Here is a 19,496-nt window from a genome sequence, read left to right as displayed (position 1 = left end):
AAGTGACTTGCTCAAGGTCACACAGCTAGTAGTGGCAGAGCTGGGAGGGGTAGGCATGACCCCGAGCCCTTGGAAGAGGAGCTCTGTGGAGGTGCCGAGGAGCCGGGAGGAGGGAAGGGCCTGAGCTGGGGAGGATGCCTCAGGTTAGAGGCTTTGAAGTACTGGAGGATCTCAACCAGCAACAATAGGAAGAGTGTCTCAGGGGGTCACAGCTTGAGCAAAGCTCTCAAAACTTTGATTCTGCCTCTTTCACTCAGAGTCAGAGGGCAGCCCTCACGTCTTCCTTTGTCCAGCCCCTTCCCTTCCTTCTTCCTGCCTTCCATGATGGGCTGGGGGCTGCCAGGAAGTGATGGAGTTCCATCCGTGGGAAGCCCTTGGGTGGCAGTGAGGCACCCCGATTGGAGAGTGGGGGAGGGTGGGAGTGGATGGGGAACCCTTCCTCACATCACAAAGCTCAGCTGCTCCTCTGGGAGAGTTGGGGGCTGGCATTAGAGGAAGAAGAGGGATAATGGGATGGGGGGGAGAGGCTTAGTGGAAGATGGGCCACCCACATTTGAGGTGCTCATGTCTCATACCTCACCCAGGGACCACCCTGCATGTCCTTCCACTGTTACTGCTTAAGGTCTATTATTGTGAACCCCCTGCTCCAACCCCGCTCCCTGTAGGAATGAGGGACTTTCTGAGTCTAACCTGTGACTGGGCTGGGAGTCGGGGAGGGAGAGCTTAAGGCTGAGCCTGTCTGTTGGAGTCTGGCCAGGGCTGGCTGGGTTGGGGTCCTCACAGTAGCAGCCTGGAGCCCGCACTCCCTGGATCTCCATGCCAAACGGTTCTGCTCCTAGAATCCTGGGTGCTGTGTGGTCTTGGGTCCGAGGAAGCCACTGGGGTCTGAGGTGTGACTGCCCTGAGCCCCTGCCCTGGTGTCTAAGTCTTCAGGAGTCAGAGCCCCTCTGGGTCTGACTCTGGGATGCTTCCTAAATTGCCCTTTCCTCCTACCCAGATGATTCCAGCAGCTTCTCTGGGGCAGTGCTCCAGCAGGCACTGGCGTCTGTCCCCTTGCCCTGGGCACTCCAGTTCTACTTCCCACCATGGGGTGAGGGACCCCTTCCGGCCCTCCTCACACGACTTGCCTTGGCCTCACCCTGCTCTCTCCCCACCAACCATGGGTCCAGGCCTCAGGGCTCGGAAACTTGACTGCCTGGGCCGTACCCAGCTGCCCTGGCTTGCCTGTAATCCCCAGACGGCTCCTCTGGCCAGTCCCAACAGCCCAAATGAGTTAAACAGAAGGACCCACGGGGCATAATGTCCCAGGTTCCAAAGCTGCCACACTCCCAGTGCACACGCCAGCCTGAATTACCCACAAGGATTAGGCTCCAAAAAGAGGATCCTGAGGCTCAGAGAGGTGAGGTCAGTAGCGTGAAGTCACACAGCTAGTGACAGCAGTTGGGATGTAAAATTGTTGCTTGGGGACTCCTGGTCCAATGCTTCCTCCTCTTGCCACATGTGGGAAGGTGAGGGGTCAGGCAGGGAATGTGTGATTCCCTTCCTTCCCTCTTCCTGCCTATCTGATAGGAACCAGGCCCTAGGGAAGGCGCCAGATGCAGTACATCTGCTCAACCTGTTAGGTTTACACCGCTGTTACTTCTGAGCCGGGCGCAGATCGGTATCCCCACCAGACTGGACTGATCTGGGAAGCTGTGGGGCCCCTCATTGTGAGGGCAGTCCCTGGTCCTTGGCTGAGACAGCTCACAGCCACCTGAGGCAGGTTTGAGCCTCCCAGACCATTGACATGGGAAGATGGGGCTTGATATCTCCATTTCACAGGTGGGCAAACTGAGGCTCAGATGATAATCACAGTAATCAGCTTACCCAAAGCCTGGCCTGAAGCTGACTGATTTACACACTTTGCCTGCACGGGAGATTTTGTGAATATTATCTCCTTTTTACAGATGAGGAAACTAAGACCCAGAGAGGATAGGGTACTTGCCCAAGGTCACACAGCAAATCCTTATCGGAGACTGGAACTGAGCTGCTTTGGTTTTTAAAAACATTTTGGAGAGTGGGGAGGAGTACCACAGAGTTGCAGATTTAATTGCTTTCCTTTTTTTAGCCAAATCAAGATACTAACAGCTCATGCATGCTGAGCACCTACTATGTGCCAGGCCCTGTGCCGGTATTTTACATCCTCAGAGGGAGGCATGAGTATCCCCTTCCTGCAGATGAGGACCAAGGTCCCGCAGGGCCAAGGTAATGCAGCCTGCAAGTGGTGAGCTGGGCTGGCGCCAGGACGCTCTGATTCTGGCGCTCAGGCTCTGAGGTACCTCTCAAGCTGGGGCCAGGCTGAAGGTGGACCTTGGATCCTTAGTGAGATTGCAGTGCAACTCCATCCCTGCCCTTGTGATATAAAACCCCCAAACTGGACTGTGAGCCCAAACTCACACATGGGCTGATGTTAGGCAGGTGGAGGCTCTGCTGGCAGAAGTCTGGGTAGTGTCAGCAGAGCTGAACCCTCACCCTTGCTTCTGGGGCCCTGCTTGGTTGGCCCCTGGGCACAAGCTCCTGCCGGCCTTCCACTGTGAGTGGGTGGCTGGGGGCTTCCCAGAGGCCAGCCAGCTTGCACACTCTGGCTTTGTCAATCTGCCTCATTTGGTAGTCTCTGACCTAGACCTCGGCCCAGTCCTGCTGCCTCCTCCTACATCTTCCTCTGGTTTCTCTGAGGGTCTCTGAGCCTCTAAGAGGCCTGGGGAGGGTGCAGGGGTCCAGGAGGCCTGCTGTGTCTGGCTGTGGGCACACAGGGGCCCTGGTTCTCACCCTTGCTCTGCTGTTGATTCGCTGTGTGGCTTTGGGCAAATCACCGCCCTTCTCTATGCCTTATTTTCCCCCTTGGTGAAATGATGACTTGGGACTGGAAGATCTCAGCTCTTCCCTGTGATTTGAGTCCTTGCTGTGTAGCCTTGGGAAGTCTCTGCCCCGCTCTGTGCCTCAGTTTCCCCAACTCTACAAAGAAAGTGCTGGGTTACTCCAGCCTGGGTGCTGTGTGTCCTTGGGCTGGTCCCTAGGCATCTCTGAGCCATAGTTTCATCATCTGGGGGGCTGAGGCCTGCCTTCCTTCTTAGCAGGTTGGCCTTGAGGGTCAAATGGGACAGACAAGTGTGGATCCCCCACCCCATGTGGGTGCACACAGAGAGGTAGATGGAGGGCCTGGGCATCTTTAGACTCTTTCCTTGAGGCGGGCCTCGCCCTCTTACTCCAGGGCCCTCCCTCTCCCACAGAGACCCCCATGTGAGCTTGTGCCCCCACCTGAGCATGCGTGCGGTGGTCTCACAGCCAAGTCAGACCGCACAGCCCCAATCTCTCTCTCTTCACCTCACTCCATCCAGAAGGGACCCACACTCTCTGGTTGAGCCTCGGCCCACCTGGCTGGGCCCCTGGCTCTGGGATGCTCACCTGTACTCACCTGTTCTCAGAGAGCTCCCCCAGCCCCACTCTCTCTCGGCCTCAACTTCTCCATCTTCAAAATGGGCTGAAGAATATGGGTCAGAGGCAGCTCAGAAAAACCAGGAGCCAGGGATCCAGGTTCAAGTCCAGACTGTGGCTGTGGGCAAGGGCCTTTCTCTCATTGTGTCCCGGTGATAGGGAGTGGGGGAGCACATCCTGCTTGCTTGTGTCTTCTCAGGGTTGTGATGAGGTCAAAGGCAGCCTTGGATTGAGAAGCTCAGCAAGGTATCAAGCCCTGCTGCACCCTGTAGGGAAGGCTTCCTTCTCATCTGGGAGTTAGGAACCTGGGCCTGGCTGCGTGACGTGACCTTGAGCAGAGGCCTTTGCTTCTCTAGCCTCAGTCTTCCCATCTGCACAGTGGGAATGGGAGGGGGCTGGACCCTATTTCCCAGGCAGCCCTTCCCATTGGCCTCTCCTCCCTCCCCATAGACCCCTCTCCCTGTCCCCTTGGATTGCTTTGGATGCGAGGCCCTAGTGGCTGCCCCGCCTTGTCCCCCCTCCCCCGTCCCCAGCACCGCCTGGCGCTCAGCTCTCTCCCTCGCTCTTTCTGCCTCTCTCTCTCTCACCACCCCCATTTCTGCCTCTTCTTTCCTGTTGGGCTCTCGCTTTCTCCTCCCTCCTCTGTGTCTCTGGACCCCCGCTCCAGCCAGACCTGGTTCACATTCAGATGGCTGCAAAGGTACTTCTGCCCCCTCCCCACTCCCACCCAGACCCAGGGGACCCGCCCTGCCGGGGGCTCTTCCCGCCCATCACCCTGTCCCCATCACCTCCTCCTCATGGGGCAATTAGTGTAGAGGGCCCTGGGTACTGGGGCTCTGCCACCTCAGCTCCCTCTGACACGACTCGCTGTGTGACTTTGGGCAAGTCCCAGCCCCCTCTGGCCTCAGTTTCCCCCATAGATGGGTAGGCTGCAGGAGGAGGCCTGTAGTTTTCAGTCAAGGAGCCCTGTGGGTGTGACCCATGATCTGTGACAAAGGCAAGCACTGCTCCAGTTTGCAGGGTTGGCGCCTGGATTGTCACCAAGCCCCCAAAGAGCCACCCCTTGCCTCCACTCAGGTCTTACCAGCTCCCAGGCTTGGGCTTCCAAATCTCAGGAGTTGGGGAGGATTTGAAGGTCTGATTTGACATCCATCTCAGGAGGAATCTTCTCCTGTTACAACTTGCTTGCTCCCCAAAGACAGGGAACTCCCTCCCTCAATCCCAAGGCGGCTCTTGGCATCTTGAGACTGCTTGTTCTATCTGAAGGAAAGCAGATCACTTCCTGTCCCAGGACTCTGCCCCGTGAATTCGGGCCTTGTCATCTGAGTCAGCTTTGGCCAAGAGGCATCTGGGGTAGGGAGGGGAAGAGTCCCAGGCCGCCTCGGCCTGGCAGCTGTGAGAGGCCTGATCTCACTGTTCCCTGCACCTCACTCAGCCTCAAGAGCCCCCAGCACAGCACCTATAAAGATTGCAGGCATCGGGCTCCATTGCTGATGGTTCCCTTCTCCTTTGCTCCCTCCCTCTCCCCCTGCTCAGAGAGGGAGACTGGTGGCTGGCCCACTCACTCAGCACAGGACAGACGGGCTATATCCCCAGCAACTACGTCGCGCCCTCCGACTCCATCCAGGCCGAGGAGTGAGTATCGACTCTGGCCTCCTGCTTGCTTACCATCGCTGCCAGTTCAGAGCTTCTCTCCTGGGCTAGAGTGGGAGGTCTGGCTGCCCAGGGCCCCAGCCACATCCCAGGAAGAGGCACTGTGGGTGGGCGGAAGCCTGGACCACCAGCACCATCCTTCCACCTCCCTCCCCAGGTGGTACTTTGGCAAGATCACCAGACGGGAGTCAGAGCGGTTACTGCTCAATGCGGAGAACCCAAGAGGGACCTTCCTTGTGCGAGAAAGTGAGACCACGAAAGGTATGAGTGCTTCTGCTGACCAGTGGGAACTGAGCCTTTTGTGGGTTATTTGAGCCGGGTATTGTGGAATGAATAGGAGTTTGGTATATGGAGTGGGGTGGGAAGAGCCCTCTAGCTAGAGAAAAAGACAGGATCAAAGGCAGGGAGGTCCATTTGAGGAACACTGAGTCACTCTGGGTTGACCAGAGATGCAGCAAAAGGTGACGCAACAGGTGCAGCAAAAGAGGCCAGCCTCTCTGGCCTCAGGTTCCTCAGGTGAGGAATGGGCACAGGTTGTCAGGGAGTCTGAGGGTCACAGAGCAAAAGGCTGTTCCCAGGGAGGGTGTTGATGCAGTGGGCCCCTCTCCTTCCCCTTCTCTAGGGGCCTCAGGGGCTGGACTGGGTGCTGCGACCTGGCTTTGCCCTTCCCCCGACAGTCCTGGCCTCTCTTCCTCTCCTGTTCTTCTTCCCCACCAGAGAATGATCACCCCTTTCTCTCCAGCCCCTCCGCACGTGGGTTGCAGACTCTCCATCACCATAGCTACGAAGCTCCCGCTTCCTGTGGGCCTGGGGCTCAGTGGGAGATGGGAAGGCAGAGCATCCGTGTCATGTGTGTGCATTTATGAGAGGTCATGTGGCTGTGCATGCCGTGTGTGGGTCCAGGCATGTGTGTGCACACATGGGGGTGGAGTTGTCTGTGGGTTGCTGTGTGGGAGTGAATTGTTATGGGTTTGTCCTTGTGCCCAAGGGCCTAGGGAGTGTGGACCTGTGTGATCATACAGCCACTGGACACAGGCATGCCTGTGTGTGTGCACATGTGGTCAGGGCTTGGCCTTAGACTCAGGCCTGTGGCTTCTATACGCACACGGCCTGGCCATCTGTAGAAAGTCATGGCTGTCCAATGCAGGCTTTAGAGACCCAGGTATGGGTTCAAGTCCCAGCTCTGTGCCTGACTTGCTGGGTGACCTGAGGCTAGCTGCTTTCCCTCTCTGGGCCTCATTTTCCCTTCTTTACACTGGAGATTGTAACCCCCACCTGAGGATTGTCCAGAGGTTTTGTGGGCTGTGCGGACTGGGCTTCTAGCATGATGCCTCTGTGCTGCTTCCCGAGAAAGGCTTTCTCTGGCCCCTGGAGCCTCCTCCCCTACCCCTGGGGCTCAGCTTTGTTCCCTGATGCCACCCCAGGCATCTCTTAGGCTCAGGCTTAGCCAGGCCTGTTGGGCAGAAGGAAACTTTTCCAGCCCAGAGCTCTTCCAGGCTCAAGGGAAACAGGGAGGGGCCATCGGGATTGGCCCAGCTTAGCTCTGGCAGCCTTCAGGCCACACCCAGTACGTGGTCTTCTGCCCAGGATCGCCCCAGCCTCAGCCAACCACTGGCTCCTGCCTGAGCCTGGAGTCTTCAGGAAGGGGCAGGGCCCGGACAGTGTGCCCGTGGGCAGACCCACAGAGGGGAGGCAGTTAGGCCAGGGACACACAGCCACTTGGGACCATTCCTGTTAGGTTCCCTGCCAGCATTTATCGAGCACCTACTGTGTGTCAGGCCCTCTTATATGTAGTCTCATTGAATCTCCCCAGCAGCCCGGGAAGTAGCCCCATTGTGCAGCGGAGGAAACCGAGGCCCAGAGAGGGCTAGCCACTCGCTCAGGTCACACAGTGGGGATGCACACCTGGGCTTCAGAGGTCTTGCTAGGGCCAAGGGTTCATGGAAAGGCTCTCCGGTCAGGTGCCCCTTTGTCCTTTGGCTCTGCCCCAGTGGCCGCCCCAGAACTGGGTGCTCAGAGACAGGCTGGGCCAGACCTGGCTCTGCCTGTGCCTCCCTTCCGTCCCGTGTTGGGTAGGTGTGCTCGATGTCGTGGCCCATCGGTGGGCCGGCATGGTGGTCACGGCTCCTCTTCGGCCTGCCCTGCAGGCGCCTACTGCCTCTCAGTGTCTGACTTCGACAACGCCAAGGGCCTCAACGTGAAGCACTACAAGATCCGCAAGCTGGACAGCGGCGGCTTCTACATCACCTCCCGCACCCAGTTCAACAGCCTGCAGCAGCTCGTGGCCTACTACTCCAGTGAGTGCCGGGCAGGTCTCCCGGGCGGCCAGCGGAGCGCGGGGGAGAGTAGGCCCTCGGAGAGCATGCGGGGGTCTCCGCCTATCCTATGAGCTGCAGACCCTGAGGAGGGGGGCTTTGGGGCCAACAAGGGCCAGGACTTCTGTCACCCTGGGGATGTGGGCTCCTGTTCCCCTCCCCAGCTCTTCCTCTCCCCTTTCTCCCTCCTCCCACCCCCTCTGTTTTCCTTCTCTCCTCCCTGTGCCCTCTCTTCACTGTTTCCCCTCTTCCCTCCCCCCACCCCAACCTGCCCCTCTAACCTCTCTCCTCCTCCGCAGCTGCCTGATGAGGAGGGGGCTGCCTGGAGGAGTGAGCTGGGAAGGAGGGGGCCGGTGTCATAGGCCGGTGTCATTTGCCCCTGCAGCCTTAGGACCAGTTAGAATGGTTACCGGGAGACAAGGAGGGGCGGCTCTATTGATTGGATTGTAGCAGAGAGCGGGAGAGAGCGCGCGCAGTTGGGGAGCTCACGTGCGCAGGGCGTGAGCGCGGGCCAGGCCGAGTGTGCGGGAGTGTGGCCGACCCATCTGGATGTTCAGGGCTGCCCGCTGGACTGAGGCATCATGGCCTGGGTGCTCCCACGTGGACAGCTCTCTGTGGGTGTCTGTGGGCCTGTGGCACGTGGCTGTGGCCTGCGCGTGCAGGTGTGGCCTTTCCTGAGGCCTCCCGACTCCCTCTAGGATCTGCCACCCCGCTCTGTCCCCTTGGCCACCACTGTAGGTTTCATTCTGAACCCCGTTCCCCCAGATCAAAACCCTCCAGGGGTTACCTTGGAATTTTAGGATAAAGACGCCCATGTGGCCTCTGAGACCTTGGGTAGTCTAAACCTGGCTGGCCTCCCTGCCTTATCTGGGGCCCTCCTTCCCCCAGTCACTCTCCAGCAGCCCCCTGGCCTCCTTTCAGTTCCTCCAACCCAGGGGCTTATTTCTCCCTCAGGGCCTTTGCACATGCATGAGGCAGCGTGCCCTCTGCCTGGAGGGCTATTTTCCTGAGTCAACCACTCACTCTCCTGTGGATCCAAGCTCAGGTGCCGCTTCCTCTGGGAAGCCTTCCAGGATGCCACCCAGCCCACCTGCTATTGCATGCACAGCTCTCCTCTGTCACACTCATGGTCCTCGGAGGTGATTAAGGGAAGTTGGGTGTCGTCCTGAACTATGCACTCCCTGAGGGCAGGTTTCCACTGGGTCCCTGGCACCTGCCTAGGTAGCCCCCGCTTAAAGTCTGATGAATGAATGAATGAATGACTCAGGGAGCAGATGCATGAGGCGGTGTGGGCCTGTGTTGGGGACGGTTCTGTACACATAGGTATGGATGCCTGGCCTTGGGGGTGTCCTGTGCCTCCCCGAAGCCTGTGTGCATACAGTGTGTAAGTCTGCAGGACACGGAGACCCCAGCACAGATGCCGGGCCTGAACTCCACCTCCCTGCCTCTGTCTTCAGAACACGCTGACGGCCTGTGCCACCGCCTCACCACTGTGTGCCCCATGTCCAAGCCACAGACTCAGGGCCTGGCCAAGGACGCCTGGGAGATCCCCCGGGAGTCGCTGCGGCTGGAGGTCAAGCTGGGCCAGGGCTGCTTCGGAGAGGTGTGGATGGGTAAGGCCTTGCCCCGGCCCCGCACACTCCGCCATGTGCCCACCTGCGAACCAGGCAGATGTCTGTCCAAAGTGGCAGCTCAAGGCCCCATGGGTCCCCCAGCCTTCGCCTCCACGAGCCCCATCACCTCTGCTGAACAGTGGGCCCTACTTTCAACATGGAGCTCCCCCAGTGGTGGCTGACAGCAAGTTGAGGTGTAGACCGCCACACCTCCACACACCGTGGTACCTGTTTACCCAGAACTGCTCAGGGCTGGGCATCGTGACGTCCCAGTGACGTGCCGTGTGGCCTGGGCTGGGTGGCTTCACTCTGGAGGGCTATTTTTCCGAGTCAACCACTCACCCTCCTGCGGATCCAAGCTCAGGTGCCACTTCCCCTGGGAAGCCTTCCAGGATGCCACCCAGCCCACCTGCTATTGCATGCACAGCTCTCCTTTGTCACACTCATGGACAGAGCCTTGATCTTCCCAACTGTAAAATGGGACTGGTGATAATAGGACACCCTGGTGGGGTTGAGAGAACGCTGGCCCCGTGTGGGTCCACACGTTAGCTTCAGCTGTGGGAAGAGAAGCCCCCGCTCACAGAAGGAGTACAGGGTCTGGCGTGTTCCAGGCCTGTTAATGATCTCCTGTCTAACTCTGGAGAGACGGCCAAACCGTCCTTGAAAACAAAATGCCACGCAGCCCTGACAAAACCCAGGCCCCCTTCTGCTTTGGTTTCTGCTGACACAGGAGTTGCAGAGGCAGCGGTGAGGCAGGCCTGGCTGTTGTGAGCCTGCGCGTCCAGCGAGGGGGTGTGTATGTTGTGTGGGGGGGTGGTGGATGGCCGTGTGCTGTTTTCAAGGTTGTTTCATCTGAGCCGCAGTATTCACTTGGCGTCACCACCACCACTTCCCTCCCTTCAGAGGAAGAGATGATGGAGGAGAGCAGAGGGGGTTCCTGGGTGGCAGCACTGCAGGGACAGAGGCCTGCAGGCTGGAGGTCAGGCCAAGTCAGGGAAGGGGAGGCTTTGAGCTGGGGAGAGGGGAGGGGGATGAGAAGCCAGCTCCCAGGCACAGGCACAAAAAGAGGATGTGAGCAAAACCTGAAAAATCCATGGCGTCAGCCATTCCTGTGGCTGCAAAACTCATTCCTGGCTTGGGCGTGCGGTGAACAGTCAGTGGGGGAGGCTCCCGTTCTTCCCTGGATGATCCAGGTAGACTCACGAAGCGCCTGGTACGCATGCCCAGAGGGCCTGTGCCGGGAAGGCCACAGACAGGGGCCCAAGCCCCAACTCGCACCTGGAGGCCCAGAGATGGGCAGGAATGGGCCCAAGGCGCCTCAGGCCCAGCTGGGACAAAACTCAGATTAAACACACTGGTTTAGAGCACAGCTTCCCCTAAGGCCTCACAATGTAAAACCAGATAATAATAAAATGACAGCTGCAGCTATTATTAACTGTGTCCTTACAGTGGGCTTGGCCCAGTGGCTAAAATCTCATTTAATCCTCAGACAGCCCACAGGTGGATACTACAGCATTCCCATTTTCCGGATGAGAAAATCGAGGCTCAGAGAGGGGAACTGGCTCACCTATGGTCTCACTGCTGGGAGGAGGCAGAGGTGGGAGGCAAACTCCTGCCAGACTGACGTCCGAGCCCTTCTAAGTGTGATGCCTTACTGTTTGGGGAGTGTGGCTTGAGACAAGCTCTTGTTCTGGTGGCCTTGTTCTGAGGCCGGCTCTGCCTCACCCCCCGCCCCCACGAGTACGTGCTCCATCTGCTAACACCTGGGCCACCAGAAGGAACATGCCTACCCAGGAGAGGGCGGTTGAGTTGGAACCATGGTCCCCCAGCTCTCAGACGAGGGTGCTGCTTTGGGGGACATCTCTAATAATCAGCGTCCGAACAACAGCTCCTGTTTCTTGAGCGTGCCCTGTGTGAGGAGCGTCCTGCCCATCTGCAGATGGGACACTGAGGTCCAGAAAGGGGCTGGGCCTTGGCTTGGCTTGTCACGTGGCCTGGGAGGCCAGAGCTGAAATTGGTACCCAGGCCGGCAGATCCTGGTCCCTGTGGGGTGAGAATGGGGGTCCTCCCCTGAGGCAGCCTGCACCCCTTTCCATGCAGGGACCTGGAATGGCACCACCAGGGTGGCCATCAAAACTCTGAAGCCCGGCACGATGTCTCCGGAGGCCTTCCTTCAGGAGGCCCAGGTCATGAAGAAACTGAGGCATGAGAAGCTGGTGCAGCTGTACGCGGTGGTGTCTGAGGAGCCCATCTACATCGTCACGGAGTACATGAGCAAGGGTGAGGCCTGCGTGATGGCGTGGACACATGGGTGACCCCTGGCTGGGGTCCTCACAAAAGGGCAGGTGGGATGTGCTTCACCTCCCACCACATCTAGAGCATATGCCTTTAAAGGTGGAATGAATGGAAAGAACCAACTTCCCATGTCAATGGAAAGTTAAACCAAAGGTTGCCTTTCTCCGTTCATTTTGTTTTTAATGATTTCCCACGATGCATCTACGTCCCCCCATTTGCTGGTTTTGTAAAGCCATTTGCCGTTCTGGGGCTGGAAGGAGAACTCCCCGAATCCTCCAAGCTGAGCCACAGCACATCTGGGTCAAGTTCCTGGCTTGACTTTTACTTGGTTTTGAAATTAATTATTTTTCAAAATTCCACTTTTTGGAGGTATAATTTACATGGGATAAAATACACCATTTTAAGCGTCCAGTTCGGTGAGTTTTAACAAATGGCTATGCTGTGTATCTCCTACCACAACCGAGATATAGATGGCCGTCACCCCCAGAAGCGCCCTCGTACCCCTTTGCAGGTAATGCTCTCCAGCCCCAAACCCACAGAGCCGCTGATGGGCTTAATGTCTTCGCAGAGTTGTTTCTTCTAGAATTTCGTATAGCTACATCTTTTACATCTGAGGGTTTTCCTTCTTGTCGTGTGATTCAGTAGTTTGTTCCTTTTTGTCGCTGAGTCGTATTCCGTAGTATAGCCGTACCACAGTTCTGTTTGCCTAGAGGCAGACATTTGGTTGTTTCCCATCCTGCTTGCCTTTTAAGTGACAAACACAGACTTTATTCAGAGATGGGTTTGCACAAAATCTGCTGTGTGGTTAAAGTGAGGCCAGCCTGCCCCGGTGGACGAGATCTGGGAGTCACTGCTTCCTGGCTCAGGGAGGACAGGGTGGGGGCTAGAGCTGCTTTCTCTCTCTCCAGGGAGTTTGCTGGACTTTCTCAAGGGGGAGACGGGCAAGTACCTGCGGCTGCCTCAGCTGGTGGACATGGCTGCTCAGGTGAGCCAGCCCCTCCCCGCTCCCACACCTGGCCTTGAGCTCTCTGACCCACCTGGTTCAGCCATGTCTGGCCTCTTGAGTGCCCCCTCCAAGGAACTTGTCTTGGTTGCCCCACGCTCACTGATCTCATCCCATGTATTACTGGGACCACTTACAGGTGCTGTGAGTGGTGGTTCGGGCAGAAGAAAGAGCCCTTACCTGGGCATCAGGAGTCACTGACTTGCTATGGGACCTCAGACCTCAGTTTTCTTCTCTGTCAATGTCAGTCACTCATCAAACATGTATTAGTACTTGCTTGCTGTAGGCAGTGCTCAACAGCTACTTTTTTTTTTTTTGGTGGGGGGTACGTGGGCCTCTCACTGTTGTGGCCTCTCCTGTTGCGGAGCACAGACTCCAGACACGCAGGCTCAGCGGCCATGGCACGGGCCTAGCCGCTCCGCGGCACGTGGGATCTTCCCGGACCGGGGCACGAACCCGTGTTCCCTGCATCGGCAGGCGGACTCTGAACCACTGCACCACCAGGGAAGCCCCAACAACTACTTTTTAATTTAATCCTTAATACAATCAGGTGGTAGAGATGGCTATTATTCCATTTGACAGGTGAGAAAACTGAGGTTCAGGGAGGGTACTTGGGACAACAGGCAGGACCTGACACTCATCTGTGTCTCTGGGAGCATCTGGGGCCTCTTTTGCATGGTCACCCCACTTCCCTGGCTGCATCTAGTCTTGTGCCTCCCCTTTGTCCTTTTCCCTATGCTACCTCCTCCTGCTGGGCACTGGTCCTGCTTTTTGTGCCAACAGTATTTATTGTAAATTGACGTCATTGCCTGAAGAACTGGGAAGGGTGGGGCATTTGGTTGGCTATCCACTCCTGGGGATAACACCACCCCTGGGCATGTGCCCTGTGATCTGGGAAGGGCAAGGGGTGGCCCCTGAGCCAGGCTCCTGGGTTCTGCCTACAGATCGCTTCAGGCATGGCGTACGTGGAGCGGATGAACTATGTCCACCGAGACCTCCGTGCTGCCAACATCCTGGTTGGAGAAAGCCTCGTGTGCAAAGTGGCTGACTTTGGGCTGGCTCGGCTCATCGAAGACAATGAGTACACAGCCCGGCAAGGTGGGCAGAGGCTCCCGGCAGATGCCGTGTGGCCGTGGGCAGTCACACCCCTTCTCTGAGCCTCAGTTTCCTCCTCTGTCAAGTGGGGATGAGAATGGTGCCTATCTGGCAGAGCGGTCATGATGTTCTCCTGAGCTCCCCCGACCCTTCTTGGTCCTGCAGGTGCCAAATTCCCCATCAAGTGGACGGCTCCAGAAGCTGCCCTCTATGGCCGGTTCACCATCAAGTCAGATGTGTGGTCCTTTGGGATCCTGCTGACAGAGCTCACGACAAAGGGACGGGTGCCCTACCCCGGTAAGAGGGCTCCCCACAGCCCATCTTTGGTCCTTCTGCCCCTGCCCTGGTGACCCCTCTCAGGTGACCTTGGGCAAGTCAAACCCCATCCAGGGCCTCAGTTTCCCCATCTGTATAACAAAGAGGTTGACCATCTGATCTTAGGCTCTGTCTTTGGTGAGGGCTCCCAGCCTTGCGGGGGGGCCTTAGCCACGGTCACAGCCACCCTCTCCTAGGCAGGAAGCCCTCTCTGTTGTTCCCATCAACCTCCCTCTGCCCCACTTTCCTCAGTGGGGCCAGCCTACTCACGCTTCCCTCTGCCCACAGGGATGGTGAACCGCGAGGTGCTGGACCAGGTGGAGAGGGGCTACCGGATGCCCTGCCCGCCCGAGTGTCCCGAGTCTCTGCATGACCTCATGTGCCAGTGCTGGCGGAAGGACCCAGAGGAGCGGCCCACCTTCGAGTACCTGCAGGCCTTCCTGGAGGACTACTTCACGTCCACCGAGCCCCAGTACCAGCCCGGAGAGAACCTATAGGGCGTGGGGTACAGGGCCAGACTGCCTTCTTGGCTTGGATCCTGAGCTGGGTGGCCCCTGACGTGGGGTCTTGCCTGCCTCTGCCTGTCCGCCCCCCGTTGATCCTCTCTGTGGGGCTGAATTGCCAGTGACGAGGCCCCTCCCTCTTTTGTGGCATGGAAGGGCTTGGGGCCTGGGGCCGCCCTGGGGGCGGGGTCCAAGGCTGGCGCAGTGACTGTGCCCCAGCCCCTGGCCAGCCACACACCTCCTCCCTGCGTTCCCTCCTGGAGCTCTGTGCGTCTCAGCAGGAGGAACTGGGAAGAAGGGCCGGGCTGAGGGCACCCTTTTCTTAGCCTCGACCTACTGCACGCACTGGCCCTTTCCCACTTCCACGCCACCCCAGGTCTGTCTGCAGAGCTAGCCAAAGAGCCTTTCCAAAGAGGAGTGATGGGCCACTGGCCCTCGGCCTGCCTGCCACCCTGCTCCTTGCCATCCATTTCTGAAACGCCTGTTGGTGGAGGCTGCTGGGTCCAGCCCCCTCTGCTGTGGCTCCCAGGCTGGTGAGGCCTAGCTTGACTTGTTGCTGGTGGGTGGGGTGGACACCTCCCTCAAACCCTGCCCTTCTTAGACCTGAGGGATCCTTAGAGATCTTCAATTCCTTGTCCCCATACTACCCGTGGGGAAACTGAGTCCAGAGAGGGGATGTGACTTGCCCAAGGCCACAGGGCAGTTCAGGGTTCAGGTGGGATTGGAACCTGGTGCTCCCTCTGTCTTCCTCAGGAACCAACAGGATTGTCCTTTGAGGCACTGTGGACAGACTGGGGCAGCCCAGGGGACAAGGGGCCTGAGGACGGGTTAGAGATAGCAGAGAGAGTCCTGCTGCTTCTGTTTGCTCAGTGGGCTATTGTGGGGGGAGAGAGTGGAGGTAGATGTGGGGCTGAGCTAGAAATGAAAGGTACAAGGGTAGGGAGGCAGGTTTCAATCAGAAGGTGGGAGGTATTTGACCTTTGGAGCTAGCCAATCATGAAAGGGAGTGAGCTCACCGGCTCTGGAGGCAATCAAGCAGAAATAGAAGATCCATATGATTGGGAGGCTCTGGCCTCAGGAAGGAACCCCAGGTCCTCCTTCGCCCAGTTTGTCCTGTGTCATTTCAACGCCTGGCCCCTGCTCTTCTCCCCAAGTTGGCACCTTTAACTCACGAGTACGGAAAGGAGTGCCTAGACTGGGGTGAGGAGAGAGGACTGGGGTGTCTATTGTCACACACCAGGACTGGCTGTGTGCCCTCGGGCAGCCCCTGCTTCCTTCTCTGGGCTGCATTGTCTGCCTCCATTTGTGGCCATGCCCTCTGCAACTGCTCCACTCCTGTCCAGACCCTGTGGCCTGGCATCACGTGGTGAGCTCAGCCCATGGCATCAGGAGACCGTGTTTTGGCCCTTGGGCTATGTGGTGGCTTCTCCCTGGACCTCAGTGTGTCCTTCTTAAATGGGGCAGCCAACAGTTTGTAGGCATCTTGCCAAGGGCCCCTGTGTGCATGTGTGTGTGTGTGTGTGTGTGTGTGTGCACGTGTATGTTCCTCCATGTGTGTTCATATTTAACATGTAAAAACGCCCTCTGCTCTGTCCCCCAGACCTGTTGTACATTTCACCCACAGCCCCCCATCATAGCAATAACGTTCCTGCTGCCAGGGGTTCTCGAGCCAGCCAGGCCCTGCCAGTGGGGAGGGAGGCCAAGTGGTGCCTGCCTATGAAATTTCAACTTTTCCTTTCATACATGTTTATTACCCAAGTCTTCTCCTGTCCTGTCTCCGTCCCAGTCGAATCTGGACTCACTTACCCCAGCGCGCTCCCAAATCCCCTTCTGACTGCCCAGTGTCCTTTGTATAAGGTGTCCTAATACTGTCTTTTTTTTTTTTTAAACAAACAGTGTTTTGTAGATTTCAGATGACTATGCAGAGGCCTAGGGGACCCCCGGCTCTGGGCAGGGCCTGGGGTTCCTGCGTTCCATGGCCGAGGCCTGTGGGGGGAGGGGGGATTTGGAATTGGTTGTAAATACTTTGCATATTGTCTGATTAAACACAAACAGACCTCAGAGTTTGGTCAGCGGTTTCTTGAGTATCTATTGTGTGCTGGAGAGTGAGAGGGGGTGGGATGTGAGGACAGACTGTGTCAGAGGGGCCTTTGTGCAGGCAGCATTGGTGGCTGGAGGGCTTGAGGCCAGAGAGGGACATAATCAGATTGGAGATCTCTGGAATGCGCCTGTGTGTGCACATCCATCCCTGAGTTTGGGGAGTGACTGTGCCTGGCAGAAACCTTGCTTATGTCTGAGATGCACCAGGCGAAGCCCAGGGCTTGTGAGCAGGAAGTGTGAGCAGTTGAAGACTCTTTGCCCTGGGTGGATGGTGGCAGTTGACACTCTGGGGACCCCTCAGGGCTGTCAGGCCCTTGTGGAGTTGTGGATGTCCTCACAGGGAGATGCGGTTGTGTGCATGCTGTGTGTTTCCCAGGAGTGCTGGGCTGGGTGGGTAGGGAGTTGGTGAGACTGGGTTAGCAAAAGCCCTGGGCACCCTGGAGAAAAATCCAAAGACCCTTCCTCTCCTCCCTTCTCCCCTCCACCAAGGCACACAATCTGGGAAGTTCATTTGCAGCAGTCTATAGGAAGAAATGTCTTTTATATCAGATCACACACCGATCCATGTAAGTTACCTCTGGTCGTAGTAACACTGTTTAATCTGTATAATTAAAAAAAGATTTCAAAATCAGGATGTTTCTCGTTCACTGTCATTTTCACAAGCCAAATACCACAATGTCCGGTCAGAATGGACACCTGGAGACCCCATGGGTGAACATGTGTCTTGGGAGCAGAGGTAGGAGCATGGGTGTGAGTGTGCGCTTGTGGGTGTGCGCCTTTGTGTTCACTGGGGTATGCGTGTGGCCCTGTTTGCTCATGGGTGTCTGTGTTGGTGTGTGGACACGTGTCCAGGTGGCCTGTGAGTCTGGACGTCCAGATGTGTGAACCTGTTTTTCCTGGCCCTGTGTGCAGAGATTTGTGTGTACTGCGGGGACACCACTCTAGGTGGTTCTGCCTGAATCTGTGGGCTCCCCCGGAGGCGCGGGCCCCGATGTGTGTGGCGGGGCTCTGCTTGTCTGCGCGGGGCAGTGTGTGTGTCCGCGTGGATGCTTGTGGACTCAGGGCGTGCACGGGGCGTCGGCCGCTCCGCCAGGGCCCCCATGCACCGGGGGGCGCAAGGACACCTGCGAGCAGCCCAGCCCGGGGACGCGCCCCAGCCCCGGCTGGGACAAAGCGCTCGTCCGCGCTACCGCGGCGGGTCGGGAGTGCGCCTGCGCGGTGGTGAGCCGCGGGTCGAGCCGGGGAAGAAGCCCCGAGACCCTTTTATCTCCATCTCTCGCCGCTCTCGCCAAGTGATTCAATGCGTGTGTGTCTCTCTCTCTGCCTCCTCCGTCTTTGTCTCTGTCTGTCTGTGTCTCTTCAGCTCTCTCTCAGGCTCTCTGGCCCTGGCTCTCTTGTCTTCACAATTTTTTGTGTTTCTTTCCTCTTCCCTAAACCCCCTCCCCCCGCACTAATTGGTCTTTCTCTGTGTGCTTCTGATTTTCTGTCTCCGTTTCTGTATGTGTCTGTTTCTCACTGTTGCTAGTTTCTCTTTTTCTCTGTGCCTCGTGGCCGTCTCTATTTCTCTAGTCTCTCTCTCTCTGTGTCTCCGTCTCAGATTTTATTCCCTTATCAATCTCTGTACGGCTCTGGTTCTCCTCCAGACCCTCTCACACCTCCGTGCCTTTGCCCAGGCTGTTTCCACGACTTAGAGTGCCCTTTCTTTCTTCTCCGCAACCTGGCAAACTCCTCTTCATCCTTCAAAACATCTCAAAGGGGCTTCCCTGGTGGCGCAGTGGTTGAGAGGCCGCCTGCCGACGCAGGGGACGCGGGTTCGTGCCCCGGTCCGGGAAGATCCCACATGCCGCGGAGCGGCTGGGCCCGTGAGCCATGGCCGCTGAGCCTGCGCGTCTGGAGCCTGTGCTCCGCAACGGGAGAGGCCACAACGGTGAGAGGCCCGCGTAACGCATAAAAAAAAAAAAAAAAAAAAAAAAATCTCAAAGGCCACAGACCACCTCTGGGCGCTTTCCATGACCCCCTGGAACTTGCAAGGGTGGTCACGGCCATTCACACAGCTCCCCCCCTAGAATGAGAGCTTGAGGGGCTGGGGAAATTCTGGCTGATGCACCCAGATCTAGCACACCGGGGTGCTGTCTGATCAGAGAAGGGAGGCAGGAGTTTGCTCTGTCTCTCCCACCTATTGTCTCTGGCTCCGCTGGTTTTGACTTCCTCACTCTGGCCCTCTTTCAGTTTGCTTGTTTTTTTTAATTTAGATGTTGGGGGTAGGAGTTTATTAATTAATTAATTTATTCTTGACTGTGTTGGGTCTTCGTTTCTGTGCGAGGACTTTCTCTAGTTGCGGCGAGTGGGGGCCACTCTTCATCGCAGTGCGCGGGCCTCTCACTATCGCGGCCTCTCTTATTGCGGAGCCCAGGCTCCAGAGGCGCAGGCTCAGTAATTGTGGCTCACGGGCTTAGTTGCTCTGCGGCATGTGGGATCCTCCCAGACCAGGGCTCGAACCCATGTGCCCTGCATTGGCAGGCAGATTCTCAACCACTGTGCCACCAGGGAAGCCCTGTTCAGTTTGCTTTTGCTCGACTCTTCAAGAGAAAGAGCGAAAAGGCGAGTGACTTCTCCTCTGCTGGGACCACCATCTCACTGCCCCCTCTGCCCGCTCCTGCTTCTGCTGCCCTGTTCAGTTTCCAGCCCACTTCAGGCGATTGGAGACCCTGGGACCCCCCTCGTCCCCTCCGCCTTCCCTTCCTGGTTTCAGTGGTTTTTCTCATTCTACGTGCATTTTTTTTTTCTTTTTGAGAAAAGTAAGATGATGTTTGCCCCCATGGGAAAAACAATTCCTTATAGTAGTGTAGGAAAGATACAGAAAAGCACATACAAGAAGACTGTAATTTGTGCTCTCTACCCCCTCCCTCCCACCTAGAAACGATGGGGCATGTTTCTGGGTGTGTGTCCATCTGGGCCTGTCGCCTGTGCTCTGGCTTCAGTGTCTCCTTGTCTCTCTCTCTGTCTCTCCTCCTCTGGCCCATAGTTACTGGCTGCCACTCTAGGCTGCTGGCCTATCGATTCTTTCACATATTCATATGTAAAACTTACACTAAAGGTGAACCTTGGGCCCCATCCTGCTGCAGCCCTG

The 19,496-nt window shown here is 57.3% G+C and overlaps 1 protein-coding gene across 3 annotated transcripts in view; it reads left to right on the top strand.

Moving 5' to 3' along the window:
• The window catches only part of SRC (SRC proto-oncogene, non-receptor tyrosine kinase), a 56,614-nt gene extending 40,284 nt beyond the window's left edge, over nucleotides 1-16,330 (top strand). For all 3 annotated transcript variants that reach the window (XM_032605461.1, XM_032605459.1, XM_032605460.1), the window contains exons 6-14: nucleotides 5,011-5,109; nucleotides 5,285-5,388; nucleotides 7,275-7,424; nucleotides 8,900-9,055; nucleotides 11,156-11,335; nucleotides 12,259-12,335; nucleotides 13,298-13,451; nucleotides 13,614-13,745; nucleotides 14,052-16,330. In XM_032605461.1, coding sequence (XP_032461352.1) covers nucleotides 5,011-5,109; nucleotides 5,285-5,388; nucleotides 7,275-7,424; nucleotides 8,900-9,055; nucleotides 11,156-11,335; nucleotides 12,259-12,335; nucleotides 13,298-13,451; nucleotides 13,614-13,745; nucleotides 14,052-14,260 — 1,261 coding nt within the window. In that variant the 3' untranslated portion in view covers nucleotides 14,261-16,330. The remainder of the gene's footprint in view (nucleotides 1-5,010; nucleotides 5,110-5,284; nucleotides 5,389-7,274; nucleotides 7,425-8,899; nucleotides 9,056-11,155; nucleotides 11,336-12,258; nucleotides 12,336-13,297; nucleotides 13,452-13,613; nucleotides 13,746-14,051) is intronic.
• Nucleotides 16,331-19,496: the final 3,166 nt, after the last annotated feature.

Source organism: Phocoena sinus, chromosome 15, assembly GCF_008692025.1.
Source record: "Phocoena sinus isolate mPhoSin1 chromosome 15, mPhoSin1.pri, whole genome shotgun sequence".
Taxonomy (NCBI): Eukaryota; Metazoa; Chordata; class Mammalia; order Artiodactyla; family Phocoenidae; genus Phocoena; species Phocoena sinus.
This window is presented reverse-complemented; position numbering and strand designations above follow the sequence as displayed.